Source organism: Hemicordylus capensis, chromosome 4 (assembly GCF_027244095.1).
Source record: "Hemicordylus capensis ecotype Gifberg chromosome 4, rHemCap1.1.pri, whole genome shotgun sequence".
NCBI lineage: Eukaryota > Metazoa > Chordata > Lepidosauria > Squamata > Cordylidae > Hemicordylus > Hemicordylus capensis.
In genome coordinates, this window is record NC_069660.1 from 321748238 (window position 1) to 321765178 (window position 16941).

At 59.5% G+C, this 16941-nt stretch overlaps 1 protein-coding gene across 4 annotated transcripts in view; it reads left to right on the plus strand.

Moving 5' to 3' along the window:
- The first annotated feature begins 4708 nt into the window (after positions 1 to 4708).
- Positions 4709 to 16941, plus strand: part of PLEC (plectin) — a 128025-nt gene continuing 115792 nt past the window's right edge. For 3 of the 4 annotated variants that reach the window (XM_053245047.1, XM_053245049.1, XM_053245050.1), the window contains exons 1-3: positions 4709 to 4880; positions 11785 to 11828; positions 12327 to 12431. In XM_053245047.1, the coding sequence (XP_053101022.1) occupies positions 4733 to 4880; positions 11785 to 11828; positions 12327 to 12431 (297 nt within the window). In that variant the 5' untranslated portion in view covers positions 4709 to 4732. Of the gene's footprint in view, positions 4881 to 11784; positions 11829 to 12326; positions 12432 to 15674; positions 15791 to 16941 lie in introns of those variants that run through there. The other variant, XM_053245051.1, reaches the window with a different exon arrangement.

Consider the following 16941-nt stretch of genomic DNA (forward strand, 5'->3'; position numbering starts at 1 on the left):
TAGCTGGCTGGGGGGGGGGGTTTGGCTGGCTGGCTGCCACCCGCTTCTGGGCTAGGCTAGAGCTGGCCAGCCAGGAGGGGATGTGGGGGGGGGGGGGAGGAGGCTGGCTGGCAGCTCTGCACGGGGGGGGGGGGCGGCATTTCCGTGCCTTTGTGCGGTTGGCTGGTTCAGGAAGTGGCGGCTGGCTCCCTGGGGCCCATTCTTCCAGGATTGCTCAGGAACATGAAAGGGGGCAGGGAGGGGAAGAAGATGATGTTCCAGGGAAGGAACAAACAGCCCAGGGGTGGGGGGGGCTGGAGCCCCCCTCCCTACTTGGAGCCCTTCCCGGAGTAGCAGCGAGGAAGGGTGGTGCCTTCTCCCCCAGGGAGAAAGCGGCCCTGGTTGGGGACAGAGCCTTCCTTGGTGGCCCAGGGCCAGGGAAGACCTCGGCCAGTTTGTAGGCTGCTTGGGGCAGAGGGCCTCAGCCCAAGGACACGGGTGGGCCTCCTTTCTCCCTGCTGGGACCGAAAGCAGCACCCTCCCTTCTGAGTCTGTGCAGTCCTGATTGTGTGTGCCCCCCCCCTGCTGTTGGAGAAGCAGAATCAGAACTGGGGGAGGCCACTTCTTCCCTCAGCTGAATCTGGAATGCTTGCCTCCGTGGGGGGGGGAGTTTCTTCATTTTCAAAGGCAGCCCTTGTTTTCAGTCGTAGGAGCCCCCCCCCCACTGCAGGAGCCATTTGTTCCTCCTCCCTGGAAGCTGCAGCAGCCCCACCAGCGCCAACGGCCTGCGGCTGCCTTGGGCGGGGCCTGGGCTGTCCCGGGAGCTGCTGTTCAGAGTGGAAAGAGAGAGTTTCTCTGAGGCCGTTTTTCCAGGAGGGGTGGGGGGAACAGTGCTGGCAGCAGCCATGGAGCCAGCGTTGATGCTGCACGTCCCACTGCCCCCCCCCGGCCTTGCCCCTTTGGGCACCCAGTCAGAGGCTGTGCAGGGGGAGGGGGCGGGACCCTCACACCCCAGAAGGCCGGGGGGGGCGCAGTCCAGAGGCCTCCGGCAGCGTCCCTGGAGGGGGCTGAAGGAAGCCTTTCCCCCAGCGGGTGCCAGGACTTGGGCGTGGCTGGGCAGAAGATCCTGCTAATGGGCCCCCAGGAAATGTGGGGGGCTCCCAGAATGGAGCCTGTGGTGACAAGTCCGCCCTCGCCTGCCTCTTTGATGCGACCTTGGTTGAGGCTGCTGACAAGAGGCCGCCTGTAGCCCTTGCTTGGCTTGATGGGTCTCCAGCAGCTGCTCCCTGAGATGTGATTTCAGTGCTTGGCTTTTAGGGGGTTGCTCTGGGCCGTGCCGGGGGGTGGGGGGTCAAGCAAGCTGCCTCTTGTGCTCCCCCTCAGCCTGGCAGGGCATCAATCTGGGAAAGCCACGCACCGCCCCCGCCCCCAATACTCCTTTTTATTTTGCCGGGGGGGGGGGTGAGATGTGGCTTTTGGGTGGATTGCCAGCCTCAGAGACAGGAGGGGAGGGGGCCTGTCCTCGCCTCTTGCCTGTGGGCTTCTCGGAGCCCTGTGGTGGGCCAGCATGTCAAGGAGGGGGCTGGGCTGGATGGGCCTCCTTGGGCTGGTCCGGAGTTCTTATCACTCTTTTCTTCCTCCATTTATGCCCCACACAGGAAGCTGCCGCCTACTGAGTCAGACCTCAGTATTGTCTGGCAGCGGCTTCTCCCAGGTTGCAGGCAGGACTCTCTCTCAGCCCCCCCATCTTGGAGATGCTGCTGCCAGGGAGGGAACTGGGGACCTTCTGCTGCTCTTCCCAGAGCGGCGGCTCCAGCCCCTGCTGAGGGGAATCCTTTCCAGGGCTGCTCACACTTCTAGTCTCCCATCCATAGGCAACCAGGGTGGACCCTGCTTAGCTCAGGGGACAAGGCCTGCTGGCTAGCACCAGACCAGCTCTCCTCTCCGGCCTTCCTCTGCGGAGCCCAGAGCCTCTACAGTACACGTGTTAAGAACCTGAGAGCAGCCCTGCTGGGCCAGGCCACCCACGGAGGCCCCTCGAGTCCAGCATCCTGTTTTGCACAGTGGCCCGCCAGAAGCCACAGGCCGGAGTTGAAAGGGGCCTGCCCTCCCTCCTGCTGTCCTCCTCCTGCAACTGGTACTCATGCCTGTGAGGCGGGAGGTGGCCTATAGCCCTCCGACTAGTAGCCGTGAAGTTACTGAAGCCATCCCCGTTGTGGGCTGTCACTACATCTTGTGGCAGAGAATTCTGCGAGTGGATTATGCGTTGCTTGTGTGGGAAAGTCCTTCTGCAGGCAGCCTAGAGCGAGAAGAGTGGCCTGAGCCCCCCCCGCCCCGCCCCCCATGAAGACCAGTCTGGGAGCCAACAGGGGCTGATGGCGGCGCGGGGGAGGCCAGTGTTGTGGCGCAGGGCCGGCCGCCGGGCTCTCTTCGCCCTGCTGCAAGGAGTGCCCAGCCGCCACGGGAACCTCCCCTCAGGTGGCAGCGCCTGCCGGAGACCTGGCGCTGTTGGCCGTGACTCCTTTTCCTGGCGTTGACCGGCGACGCACGCGCAGCCCCCCCCCCCCCGGGCTCCTCCCGTCCCGGAGGCGGCCAGTTCTCCTGCCGCTGACGGGGGACCGCCCGCCCCCATTTCCGCTTTAGGAAGCCCGCGGGGCGGGGGGCGCAGCTGGCCCAAGCCCAGAAAGCCGCTTTGCGCGCCGCAGGACACTCCTCTCTTCCAAGGGGGAGGGAGGTGGTCGCCGCGGCCTTTCCCGCCCCTGAGCCCCCGCCGCCCCCCCGGGCTTGCCTGCCCGCCCCAGCCCACCTCCCGCGGCGGCTCCTCCCCAGGCCGCCGCGCGGTAGCTGGGCTGGTCCTCTTCCTGCCCCCGATCCTCAGCGGGCGCGGCGGCCTGCTCTCCGCCACCTCTCCCGGGAAGGGGCAGCAGCAGCAGCAGCAGGACTCTCTCTGCCGCCCGCCACGCCCGGGTCGGCGGTGGGCGTCCCTCGCCTCGCCTCGCCTCCCTCTGTCTCCTCGCGGGCGGGCGGGCGGGCACCGCTGGTCCCTGCAGCTCTAACCGGCGGCGGCGGCTGCTGCTGCGGGGAGCCGGCCAGGCTCTCGGTCCGAAGAGAGGCGCTGGGCCGTGCGAGTTGGTGGCGGGCGGGGGGCAGGCAGGGCCTGGAGGCAGGGCCTGGAGACAGCGCCCCCCGCCAGGCCGCTTGCTCTCGCCTTGGGGGGGGGCGGCATTGGGGCGCTGCCTGTTGAGCGTCCCTCCTCGCCTGAAGGTGCCCGCTCGCCCCTGAGGGCGACTTCACCAGAGCCCCGGGCTGGCCGGGCTGCAGTCCGCCTGGAAAGCCACCGCCAGGCAGGTATCGGGTGAAAGGACACCTGCTTGCGCGGGGGGAGGGGGCTGTGTGTGCCTCCTTACCGGCCACGAGTATGGGGGAGGGGGGGCGCCGGCTTTGCTGTGGGCGGGTCCCGCAGGGGGTCACTGGGTGGCCTGGCCGGGCCAGAGCCCTTAATCCGCAGGCGCAGCAAGAAAGGGGCAGGCAGGCGGCAGCGGGGCCCGCAGTTCTTGAATGCTCCTTCTCCCCCCCCCCAATGCAATAAATGGGAGCTGGAGTTGGACAGCAGCTGTGGAAAAGCCAGGGAGGGTGCCTGTCCCCAGCGGGGGGGGGCAAGTGTGTGCCAAGGTTTCCCACCTTCTCCAGTGCTCCCTACCAGCCCCCCCCCCAGCCCTCCCCTTTCACTGGTCTCCTCGTGTACCGGCTCTGGATGTAGGACCTGCTTTTCAACAGAAGTTCCCAAAGTGGTTTACAGGGATACAAGTAAATAAAGAAAGAGAGGTGGCTCCCTGTCCGCAAAGGGCTCACACCCTAAAAAAGAAACACCGGGTAGACCCCAGCCGCTGGAGGGCTGATGCTGTGCTGGGAGTGGGGTGTGGGGGGATAGAGCAGATCTGGATAGAAGCGCTTCTGCTCACTTGGCAGGGGAGACGGAGGGAGGGAGGGGTGGTGGGTGCTGTGTCCGCTCTGCCCGCTCTGGGGACCCAAATGGCCTCTCGGTCTCTTGGGTCTCTGGATGGTGCTGCTGGACTCCAGCTCCCATCTTCACCGGCAGGGGATGACGGGCACTGCAGTCGGCCAACCGAGGCTGAGAGCCCGGGCTGGAGGGGGGAATGAGCAGCCGTCCCTCCCCCCCCCCCCGGGCGCCGCCCTTTCTCAGCAGCAGACCCAGCAAAGGGAGGAAGACCGCTGGATCAGGGTGTGTGTGCTGGAATGGATGCCAGTGGCCTCTCCTGGGGAGGGGGGGGTCCCCTGGGCTAAGGAGGACTCCCCCCCCACTTGAGTCCCCCTCTTTCTCACAGAATTGCACAGGTCTTCTTCAGTGGCCATCCGTCCACTCAAGCCTTTGGAAGCAGCAGGCATGTTGTGGGGAGCGGAGCTGGAAGGCCAAGTGGAGGGCTCTCTGGTGTCCCCCCCCCACACACACACACATCCTAGGCAGGCAGCCCAGACTGTCTGTCCCCATTAAGGGTTCAGGGCCTGGGCTGCCGGTTGAGCTGACTCATAGGGAGCGGTCTGGCTGTGGGGAAGAGGAGGCGGAGGCGGGGCTGTGCACATCTGGAACCCATCTGGGCCAGCGGACAGGCCGGTGAGGGTTAACGGGGCCGGCACACCGCCCATCCTCCCTCCCGCCCGCCCGCCCGCCCTGCCTTGCTCGGCTGGCGTGGCGTGGCGTGGCGTGGTGTGGCGTGGCACAGCTGGGCTGAGCATGGCCTCCGTGAGCCCGTGGGCCCTGAGTGACCTGGCCTGGCTCCGAGTCGCCTGGGTCGCGGCCTTGGTGCTGGGCTCCCTCGGGGTCTGGGCCCTCTTCCTGCTCTGCTCCCTGAGGGGATGCCCACCCCCCAGCCTCTGGGCAGGTAGGTGCTGGGCTGGGCCGGGCCTCTGGCCCCTTGGGAAGTGGCTGGGCGCTGGCAGGGGCGGGGGTCTGCGCAGCCTGCCGCTTCTCTCTGCACAGCCTCATTGCCCAGGTGGGAGGGGGCAGCTGGGGAGTGGGGGTGCCGGGATGGCCTGAAGGCCCTTCCTTGGGCTCTTGCGGTTTCTCATTGCTGCTCCACAGAGGTGGGGTTTGGAGGCCTGTTGGAAGGGGGCAGGGGCTCTCTGGGCCCTCCAAGGGAGCTGGGAACCGGCGGCCTGGCCTGGCCTGGCCTGGCCTGGCCTCTCTGGGCCCAGCAGCAGGAGTTTGCCGTGTCTGCTGCAGGCTGGCCCGCCTGGGCCTGAGTGGCCAGCTCCCTTGACTCCCCACCACCACCACCACCACCAGGTCCAGCCTTTCCCAGCGCTTCAGCCTTCTCCCTTCCGCCGCCGTCCTCAGCCACCCCCTTGAGGCAGGCAGGCTTGCTGCTGAGCCCACGGGACAGAGAGGGGTGCCTGGCTGGCTCTGGGCCACGTGGCCCTCCGTCCTGTTACCTGTGACAGCCTTTGGGCTGGTATCACAGGAGGAGGTCGTCAGCCATCACTCCTCGAAGGAAACCACTTTGGCGTGTGTCTTTGTCTTCAAGTCTGCGGATAGAACAGACGAGAACCGTTCCCAAACCCCACAACCCATCCAGCGGTGGGGGATCTAAGGCCATGCCCAGGGAGAAGGAAGCCAGCCAGCTCGGCGGGGGGGCGAGCTGAGGGGCACGGCTGGGCTGCCCTTGCTGCCGGCGTCCCTGCTGCCAACCTTGGCCTGACTGAGCTGGGTGCTGAGTCAAGCAGGCTGGACTCCCCCCAGAGAGGAAGAAGAGGCAGGGGTCCAAAGGAGAGCCTTTGCCTGCTCCCTGTCTCAGGCTGACCGCTGTCTCCCCTGTACTGAATGGACAGAAGAAAGTGCCCCTGGGGGGGCTGTGGGGGGTGTGTGTGCTTGCTTGCCTCTGTGTGTGCACCCCTTCAGAAAAGAAAGACAAGGGGAAGAGCGGGATATTGCCCAAGCAAGGGGGCACCTCCCTAGAGGGGTCAGGCAGAGGGGCTCGCGGGTCCTGGGGTGGGTGTGAGCACCTTGAGGATGGAGCTAACCTGCTCTGCAGCTCCCCAGCGCTGCTTGTTTGGCTGGCTCCAGTCCCCCAACAGGGAGGAGGCTGGTTTTCCAGCTCAGGGGGGGGGCACACCCCAGATTTCCACTGTGCTGCTCTCAGTGTGCACACTCATGCAGGGGGTCTCAAACTTGGGTCCCCAGATGATGCTGGACTACAATGCCCATCATCCCCAGCCCCAATGGCCAAAGGCACTGGGGATGATGGGAGCTGTAGTCCAACTGCCATCTCTCGGGACCCACATTTGAGAACTCCCTGCTGTCATGGCAGTGACACTTGCAGCAGCACCAACCCTTCGGGAAACCCCCTTCACTGCTCCTCCGCAGCAGGGGGCAGGGGGGGAACAGGTGAGAACAATTGCTGTGGCTTTTCTATTTTTAGGGAGTGCTTAGATAAAAGTGTTTAATGTTGTTCTTTGGGGCTTTTAACAAAACCAATTAAAAGATGCTGTTCGTGTCAGTAAAGGTCCCCTCTACGTTCTTGTACCTGGGGAAAGACCACAGAGCAAATTCCTGTAAGACAGGTTTGGGGTTTTCTAAACAGACTCGTAAAAGTTGAGAATTTTGGTGGCAGGTTCCTCTTTTCGACTCAGTGCTCTGTGTCCCTCCCCGACACCTGGCTTGGTAGGGAACCCCACTGATGTTTCCACGGATGGCAGGATGGCATGGATGAAAGCAAGACCCTAACCCCTGCCTCTCGCCTTCCTGGACGTCACCAAGCGAGATTGTCATGACCCATCCATTACCCCGCTGGAGGAGACCATGGATGAGGAGGGAACCGGGGTGCAGGATGCAGGACCCCGAGCCCCAGCCCTCCCCTGTAAGGCCAGGAGAGACGGCGCTGCCTTCTGACTCGGCATCCACAAGGGAAACCGAGGCATCTTGCCCCTTTGGCCAGGGCCAGACACAAGGCAGCCGGTGAGGCCTCTTTCAAGCTTGGGGGTGGAGCTACCTCCCTTCACGCCTGGGCTACACCCTGTAGAGCCGGCCTGCTCTACTCAAGCCCCCCCCCAGCTGCTTCTGAACTACAACTCCCACAATCCCCAGCCACAGTGGCCAGTAGCCAGGTATTGTGGGAATTGTAGGCCAACATCTGTCTGCAGGAGGGCCGAAGTGGAGCAGCCCAAGCCTGGAGCCTGCAGTCTGCTCTGTCAGCTCATGTGGAGCCCTCCCTGGGCCTGCGGCTGTCGATCTGTCCTCTGGTTCCCAGCCCTGACTGGTTTCCAGCTGGGCCGGCCGGCCTGCCTTGCCCTCTGTACCTGTTGCTTCCTGCCGGGACCTTGGGTGGGCTGACTCTGCTCCCCCTTGCCCATAGTACCAGCTGCCTGCCTGGTTTCTCCTGTGCCTCTTGCTACAGCCACCACCCTCTACGTCTGGCCAGTGCTGCTGAGACCGCCCAGAGCAGATCCATTGCCACTTAGACTGGGAGAGCAGAGCCTGCTCCGGCTTCCATGTCAGCAGCGGATGTGTTTGGGCTGCAAGGGTGCAAGTCCGCAAGTGCAGGGGGAGAGAAGGGGGCTCAACACCTAGCAATCTGCCTCGTGGCCATGCTATTAAAAATCAAAGAGGAAGCACATTTTCCCATCTCTCGTGATTTGTTGGTGTTGGTATCAATCGTAGTGCAACTCTGGCACTGCCTCCAAGATGGGCAACTTCAGCTTTGCCTTCTGCAGTGATAGAGACTGCTCCCGGGCCAGCAACTTTGCCATCAATGCCAGCACTGCCATCACAGAGCTTCTGCCTTCTAAGTTGCCATCTTCTGAACACCTTGAGGAAGATGTTTGGATGTGGTTTAGGCTTCATGGGCTGAGCCACATCCCAGACTTGACCATTCACTTGAATGGTTGGTTGCTGAGATCTGACGACACTCACCAACGGCAGCCTCATTCAGTCCATTGCAAATTTCACCAGAACTAGGCCTCAGGGATGCAATGTCTGGATGGGCCCTGGCAGTATGGGAGCCACATTATTTTTCCATTAACCCCCCCCCAAAAAAAAACCCTGGCAAGATGTGGTGTCAGACCCCCGGGCTCCTTGCCTTTGTGCAACATGGGTATGCAGCAAAGCTCACGTTGCTTCCTCTCTGCGTTGGCAGGACACCGACCCCCCTATCCCTGCTCCTGCACAGGAAGCCAAGCCGCTCTTGGAGCGGGAAGTAATAGCTCCGACTGCACTGGATATTTAGTGACAATAATAATCATTATTAATAATCAATCAATTAATAGTAATAATAAAACTTTATTTGTTAGCTGACCCATAACAAATTGTTAGATTATGCCTCACTATGTGACCATTTTATTTATGTATTATTCCCCCCCCTATGTAAACCGCTTTGAGAACTTTGGTTGAAGAGCGGTGTAGATAAGTAGTAGTAGTAGTAGTAGTGGGTGCTGGTGGAGCTGCATTTGGGGGATGCAGTGGCAGTGGAGTGTGATCAGACTAGAAAGAGAGTCACCGCCACGTGAATCATCTGGAATTGCTGGCCATGTTTTCTGGCAACAACATCTTGCCTGCCCTCGATAAGAGGAAGGACTGTGCCAATGGCTGCATGCAACCTGGCAGCAAGGTTTTCATTTTAATTTGTTTTATTATGTTGTAAACGACCCAGAAATGCCAGTTTATCAGGCAGCAGCGATATAGGAAGATGCTGAAAGGCATCATCTCATACTGCATGGGAGGAGGCAATGGTCACCCCCTCTTGTATTCTACCAAAGGCACCCAAAGTGGTTTACAATATTAAAACAAGCAAATTATTAATCTCACGTCTCAGGTTGTTGGTCTTTTCAGGAGCTGAGGACAAGAGCTCACTCACCTGGGAGCCTCCTATTTAAATGCATAAAAGGGTATAAAATTGCAAAAAAAAAAAAAAGGCACACAAGACATAAAGGTATAAAAGGCATTAAAAAGGATAAGAGGCAAAAAAGGGGCATAATTACATAAAAGCCTAAGTGATCCATACAGCGAGACTATATAACTATATATAAAAAGTGCAAAGCTATAGTGCAAAAAAGTGGGAGGAGCAGAAGTCCTTCCGACAGGGGCGTAACAAGGCTGGAGTGGGCCCAGAGACAAAATTTTAAAATGGGCCCCTCACTGATACACACACACACTTCACAACATATAGTCATATGACTTGCCTCTGGGGGGCCCCTTGAGGCGTGGGGGCCCCCAGGCATCCGCCTCCGCTTGCCTAATGGTAGTTATGCCCCTGCCTTCCGATGCTGTCGGATGAATGCATTGTAGCATGCAGGAGTCAGCAGAAGGCTATATTGGGGCTGCTTGGACCCATCGCTTATGGTACCAAGATCAACAAGAAATGGAAAAATTTCTCTTCAAGGGCAAAGAGAGGCCATTTGTTCTCTGGGGGGTGCATTCATTCCATGGATGGGGATGCTTTTCTTCTTGCTTCCACTCTGTTTATTCCACGCATGTTAAACAGCATAATGTCTTGGGAAATGAATTGAATTCTCCTTCCTCCTTGGTGGCCGAGGCAGTGCTGGTTTCCATCACCCTTTTGGCTGTCCTGGTGGCGATGCAAAAGCCTTCCAAAGGTCCCTGATCTCCTTTCCCAGAATCAGGACAGCAGAACCATGTACATATCTTGAACATAAGAGAGCGTCTGGGATCCAGGCCTGACTCCACACGTCCAGTCGCTGTTGGAGATCTTCCTACATTTATATCTTGCTCTGCCTCCAAGGAGCCCAGTACATCATGGTTATGTTTCTCCTCACAACAGATCTGTGAGGTAGGTCAGGCTGAGAGAGAGACGTGACTGGCCCAGAGTCACCCAGTGAATGTCATGGCTGAGCTGGGATTTGGACTCCGGTCCTTCCCAGTCCTAGTCCAGCACTCCAACTGCTACACCATGCTGGCTCTTCGAAAGCAAGGAAACAATCCACCAGGAGGTTCCAGAGGCTGCAGTGAAAGAGGCCCAGTGCCCCTGCAGTCAATAGCAAATTTAGCCCTGGAAGAGCCTCCGTACATCAGATCTTAGTATAGACGTTGTCTTTGAAGTCTCTTGGTCTTCGCTTGCTTCTCGGAAAGTCCACTCACCAGCTCTTTCAACATATTGTCGTCCTCCTGCTGTAGACCCTAACAGGTGGCAGTTCTCTCATCCTTGAGTGACGAAATTGGTGAGAGGTGCTGTTCATCTGTTCCCCACAGCAAGAGAGCCAATTCCATTGTGGAGTGGCCTCTTGGGCTTCTCTGAGTCCATCATGGCTACCACCTCTTTCTTAAAAAGCTTTGTTTGGGTTCCAGCATTACAGACAGGGCTGTTACCCCAAATCTCCTCTGGAAGCCAAACTTACCCCGAAGTCCCTTCAAGATCCTTGGAAGCACTCCACACACAAATTGAGCTTTGTCTTCCAAATTCTAGCTTATCTCAATGTATTTCCGGGGTTTTTAAAAGGCTGGTTTTAAGGGAGTTTCTCTGAAAGCAAATAGGGAGAGGCACTGACTGTAGAATCACTACCATGATAAGAGGGACACACTCTTTTAGGAATGCAGTTATAGGCTTTAGAAATCCCCCCCCCCCCGTTGGCTAGAAGGAAAACCCGGAGGCATGTGATGTGAACTTGCATCAAAACAACACCCGAGAGCAGAGGGGAGGGGCTGCATCCCTCAATGCCGCGAGTGTAATTCGAAGGGGCTTCACTCAGCATTTACTCATCATGAAGCCAAGTGCGAATAATTCCCAGGGGAGTCGGTGAGCCCTTTTGGCATCAGCATTTGATTCATCACTCGTGAGATTCCACAAGGACAAGGTGGTGGTCTTAAGTCCAGATATGTCTTTTAGAGCTAAGATTTCTCCCCCTTTTCACATCAACCAAGACATTGTTTAGCCTACTTTCCCCTGCAACTGGAATCAGCCTTGGACAGGTGCCTCCTATCAGTGGCTACTACTAGTCTGGATGGTTATAGGCCACCCCCAGGCTCAGAGTCAGAAGCAAGGTGCCTCTGAATACCAGTTTCAGGGGAGGGACGGCAGGAGAGCAGGCATGCCCCTCTCAGCTCTTGCCTGTGGGCTTCTCAGAGGCATCTGGTGAGCCACGGTGGGAAAATGGGACTAGAGAGACTTCCTAGGGCCTGATCCAGCAGAGCTCATATTCTTATGCAGGGCATCTGCTGAGCAGTGAAATGGTGCCTTGCATGGCTTCTTATCAAGAGCCATTCTCTTGATGCCTGGCCGGTGGCAGCTGCTGACACAGGCCCTGAGTTTCTGGATGAGCGTTTTGGGAAGGCAAGACCCAGGGAGGCCCCTTCTTCTGGCTGCTCTCTCTGCAGGCTGTGGGTGGCTTTGTCTGAGGAGACCTTTGACTGCAGCTCCTGCCTTGGGCCTCCTTCTCCCATTGGGTTTGAAATGCATGCAAGGGAGGAAAGGGGCAGGCAGAGGTGTGTGTGCAGCAGGGCTACCTGCAGGAGGAGCATTCATGCAAATAACGATGGTCAGAAGAAGAAGAAGAAGAAGAAGAAGAAGAAGCACTGTTCTTCCAATGAGCATCTGTGCAGTGCCTACCGTGAGGGGGCATTGCACAGAAACAATGCCAGCACTCCCAAGCGATTCTGCCTGGAGGCACACGCCTGGTGCACACGGACCCCTCTGTGAGGTGCCTTCCAGGTCCACGCAAGGACAGCAGCTGGGGTGGCCCAGGGCAGCCTTCCTGGGGGGGGGGGTGAGGGGTAGGGGGTGAGGGGCATGTGCCCTCCACAGACCTCTCAGCCGCTGAATTCCTCTCTCTCTTTCCCAGGCCAGCAACTAGGAGGAGGAGCGAAGTCCCAGAGCCTCTCCGAGGTAGGACGGGTGGCGAATGAAAGTGGGAGAGCTGGGAGGAGGGAGGAGGGCGAGTTGATCTTCAGAGGAGAAAAGAGAGGACTGGGTGCTGCTCTGCAAGTTCAGGCGCAGAAGAAGAAGAGGGCCTGGGCCGGCCCCGACTCCTTCAGTCTGCTCACCTAGAGCCAATGACCGCGGGGGGGGGGGGGCGGCTGTGAGGGGGGGGCTGCCGGGGCCAGCAAGGCAGGCAGGGAGCCCTCAAAGCCTCCATTGTCCAGCACGTGATGGACGGGAGTCCCGTCTCCCTGGACGCAGGCAGACAATGGCAGCCAGAAGAGAAGGGTCCTCCTCGCAGGGAAGGAGCCGTCAGCTGCAGGCTGGCACACAGGCCCCTGCAGCCCTCCTCGCCTCAGGGATGCTTCCTGCACTGGGGGGGGGACACGGACACAGAGGGGTCCTGCAGTCCTCTGCGTTGCTGGCAGCCTCACCACAGGCCTTCTGCTGTTCTGCCTTCCCCAGAAGCGACGGAAGAAGACCGCCAAGGCCAAGCCTCCGCCCCGCCAGAGGGAACAGGCCCAGCGCCCTGCCCCCCCCGAGGCATCTGCCACAGCAGCCAAGCGGCAGGTAGGCTCTGGCTGGAGCTGGGGGTGAACTCTGGAGAGGAGGGTGCTGCCCCCGGGGAAGGCCAGCTCCACGCTCGGTGCTGGCCAAGGAAGCAACCCTCCGGCCCCCTGTGGAGTTCCACATCGGCTGAGGCGGCCATGCCCCTTGTGGTGGCTGGGTTGCCATCTGCTCAGGGCAGGGCCTTGTCAGCGGTGGCTCCAAAACAGTACAAGACTGCCCCCCATGAAGTCCCCTTTGTCTTCTTCCCTTGATGAGGCTAAGCCCTCTGACAAGGTGTCTGTTAGTTTTTAGTGTGTGTGTTAATGACCGTCGGATTCATTTGTATAACCCTGCTTTGAGTATACCAATTCAGTAATCATTCGGAATAGGATCAGTACTGTACACAGCGCTTTATAGTAGTCATGGCTCACCCCATTGTGCCTGTTTCTCTCCCCCCCCCCCCGCCTGACCCCTGCATTAATGAGAACCATGCTGGACAGAAAGCAGCTATCCCTGAGGAATGGTCGGCCTGCAGACAGCGTAGGTCTCCTTAACTCAGAGTCGGAGAAACAGGCACAGTTAGGGAACCAGAGGCAGCTGCCTCCCATGTGGTGGCCCCTGGCTCTTAGGAGCAGCTGCTGCTGCTTCACCCCATAAGCCAAAGAGAGGGTCCTTTCCCTACAGAGCTGACAGCCCAGAGTCTGACCGTGGAGGAGACCGGGGGCCAAAGGACGGAGAAGGGAGCAGGGCAGTCCCAGCACCCCAGAGCTCACTGTGGACTGGCTGGGGAGTGCTTGGCCCCGAATGCCCAGAGGAAGCGGCCGTAACTTCGTCTGTCCCAGGGTGAGAGAGGGACGAGCTGGGAGCTCTCAGTCCGGCAAAGGTCTTTTCTGCCCACTTCAGCCTCTCATTTATCCCACAAACACCTAAAAGCTGGAGTGGTGAGATCAGGGCTTCCTCTCCAAGAGGAACTTGTGGCCAGTGCGGGGAGGCAGAGTGGCAAGGAGGGGGTGCAGAGCCCGCCCCCCGCCCCTTGGCCAAGAAGTGAGGTCCTCTTGCAGCAGCTCACTTGACCTTCTGATTCTGAGGCCAGGCGACAGCATCTGGGGCTGCTGAGTTTGGAGAGGAGGCGACTTACAGGGAGACATGGCAGAGGTGTATAAAACCATGCCTGGAGTGGAGAGAGTGGACAGCGAGAAATTCTTCTCCCTCTCTCCCAACACTAGAACCAGGGGTCACCCCATGAAACTGGGGTTAGCAGAGGAGAGCTGGTCTGGTGGTCGCAAGCAGGACTGGTCCCCTTAGCTAAGCAGGGTCTGCCCTGGTTGCATAGGAAAGGGAGACTAGATGTGTGAGCACTGCCAAGGATTCCCCTCAGCAGGGGATGGAGCCACTCTGGGAAGAGCAGAAGGTCCCCAGTTCCCTCCCTGGCAGCTTCTCCAAGATAGGACAAGATTTATTTATTTTTATAGGACAATCTTTTTTTATTGAACCAACAAACTACCAAAGCATACAGTACGTTGCCAAAGCACAATTATATACAAAGTGGTTGTTTGTACACGATATATCTACAAAGATTTACACACAAGGATTTGGAAAACCACAAGGTTAGGAAGTATATGCAGGTAGTACTGTAACTCGGGGGTGGGGGATTTCAAGGCACATCAGGTAATCGGGGGGGGGTTACATCCGACGTCCATTTCCACAATTTGTCCCATTGCTGTTTGGAAGAGATCGATAGGGCTGAGAGAGATTCCTGCCTGCAACCTTGGAGAAGCCGCTGCCAGTCTGTGAAGACAATACTGAGCTAGATGGACCAATGGTCTGACTCAGTATATGGCAGCTTCCTATGTTCCTACTGTATGTTCCTATGAAGGTCAGGAAATTTAGGATAGATCAAAGGAAGTACTTTTTCACACAGCGCATAATTAATCTATGGAATTTTCTGCTTGGATGGCTTTAAGGAGGGCTTAGACAACTTCATGGAGGGCAGCCGGGCTATCAAGGGCTACTAGTCTGGTGTCTATGGGCCACCTCCAGCCTCAGAGGCAGGATGCCTCTCAATACTGGTTGCAGGGGAGCCACAGCAGAGGGAAGGAGGGCCCACCCCAGCTCCTGCCTGTGGGCTTCCGGAGGCATCTGGTGGGCCACTGAGTGAAACAGGAGGCTGGAGTGGATGAACTTCCTTGGGCCTGATCCAGCAGCAGGGCTGTTCTTATTTACCCCTTGAAGTGAGTTGGGGATTGAAATGAGGCCAGAGGTGAGCAGATCATGTCCGCAGGGCCTGCAGAGGCAGCCGGGGTCGGAGTCAGGCGAGTGGGGTCCTGCCACAGTGGCAACACTCTGGGCAGGCTGGGGGGGGGCCTGGGAGGGCGGCACACCAGCTTTTGGGTGAACAGAGTCACCCCTGCCCCGTTGTCCAGCCTGTCGCGAAACCTGGTTTCACTCTGGTACTCACAAGAGGAGGAGGAGGAGGAGGAGGAGGAGGAGGAGGAGGAGGAGGAGGAGGAGGAGGAGGAGGAGGGGGACGGTCAGTCCCTGCGGAGTATTCCTAGGAGTACGTAAAAGACAGAGCTGGGAGGGGTGTGGAGGGGGACGGGGAAAGTGACGGGGCTGCAGGAGCTGGGCAGAGGGATCCGGGCAGGGAAACTGAGGCGCAGGAGCAAGGGGAGTTGAGGACACGTGGGAAGCCGTGCAAGGGGCAGCAGCGGGGACGCGGAGGGGGGCTCCTGGTGCCTGACAGCTGGGTGGGCTCGATTCACTGAGAGCTTCTTTTGTCTCAGCAAGAGCAACCAGCTGCTGCCAGAGGGGAGGGGAGGGGCCCCCGTGGAGGCTTGCTTGGCCAGCGAGGGCTCCAAGGGATGGATGTGCAGACTGCTTGGCTCTGTGAGTTCCACAGGCCATTGCCTCCTTGGGATTCCCTGCTCTTCTTTAAATTGCACGGTGGCTTTTCCAAAGCGGGCGGGGGGGGGGACAGGAAGGCTGTTTCCTCAACAGTTCTGCCTCTGTTCTGGCCCTTCCCACTGTGCTCTGCCCAGATTCCTGCCAGCCCCCCCCCCCCCCGACCAAGTGCCAGCCTGGGCACAGGCAAGTTAGCCGCCCGGTTGCCAAGCGAGTGCCCCCGGCGGGCTCTGGGTGGGTCCTCTGGACAGCCTGGCCTTGTTCTTGCTGCCAGATCTGGGGCTCCGCTCAGCCTCGGCGGCTGCCCCTGCCATTGAAGCCCAGGCTGGTCTCTGGCTTGGTTCAGCCCAGCCCGCCCTGCCTCTGCTCCCCTTCGGGGCCCCTGGGATTTCTCCCAAGGGGCTCCAATGCAGCCACCCTCCTTGGCCCGGCTCTGTTTGGCCCCCGCCAGCTGCTGCTGCTGCTGCCTCAGGAGGCCTGTAGGTAACAAACCTGCTTGTGGGCGGGGGGGGGGCTGAGGTCAGGGCTGCCCCATGGCTGTCAGAGGACCTCGGACCCTGCATGGTGGTCCACAGCATCAGTCCGATGGCCAAGACCTCACTCTGTGCTGGGGAAAGGGTTGGGGGGGCATTTCCCAGGAGCCTGGGCCCAGCCTGGGTGGGGGGGGCTGCCTCTCTGGTGGGGGCAGATGGCCCTGACCTCTGCTGGGCCTGGGGTGCCTCTGCCTGCTTTGGGTCCCGTTTTGTAGGGTCTGAGGAATGTGCCTGGCTCTTCTGCAGGGGGTGGGGGAGGGGGAGGCCTGCTTTGGCCTGCAGACCCCAGGCGAGGGTGGTGCCCTGCCAGCTGAGGGCCACCACCGGGGCATGGCCAGGCCCCCGGAGTCTAGGTCAGGCCCACAGTGGGGTTCACCCACATCAGATGGTGCAGGGGGGCTGCTGCTGCTCTCCCCCTGGCCTTGTGTGGCTCCCTTCTTCAGGCCGCGTGTGTGGTGTGTGTGTGTGGTGTGTGTATCTCCCAGCACAGCTCACAAGGCAGAGAGTCTGCAGCCCCCCCCCCAGGTGAAATGCTGCTGCCCAGGGTGCTTGAGGAGGGGGAAGCCCCCCTCCCCCAGCCTCTTGGAGAGCCAGACTCCTTGTTGCCACCCCTGTTTGTTTTGTGCTTTTGGCAGGTGCATGGCAGGCAGACATCCAACAGGTCAGTATTGCCCCTTCACTGCATGACTGCCCTGGAAAGGTTGCACCTGTTGGAATTTCTGACTGCTATGCAACTGCTAAAGGTGTGTGTGTGTGGGGGGGTTGTCATCTAATAGGTCCTAAATGCAGCCCCTCGGATGGGCCTTTGGTGTGGGGCTGCAATTCCTGCTCTGTGCCTGATGAATTGGCTCTTTTTGTCCCGTGTGGCTTTCCTGGGCGCTTCCTTCCATTTCTGGAAAGCAAGAGGGGCTCTTGGGTGGAATTATATTCTTCACCCTCTGAAACACACGACCCGCCTTTGGACAGGACTGCTGGCTCCTTCCAGGCTGGCAAACAGGCTGCTGCTCAACTTCCCACGGTGCCAGTGGGGCAGGCAGGAGAGAGGGGGGCCCTGAGCCCAGCGGGCTGGCGTTGCCTGGCGGGGCGGTGGTGGGGAG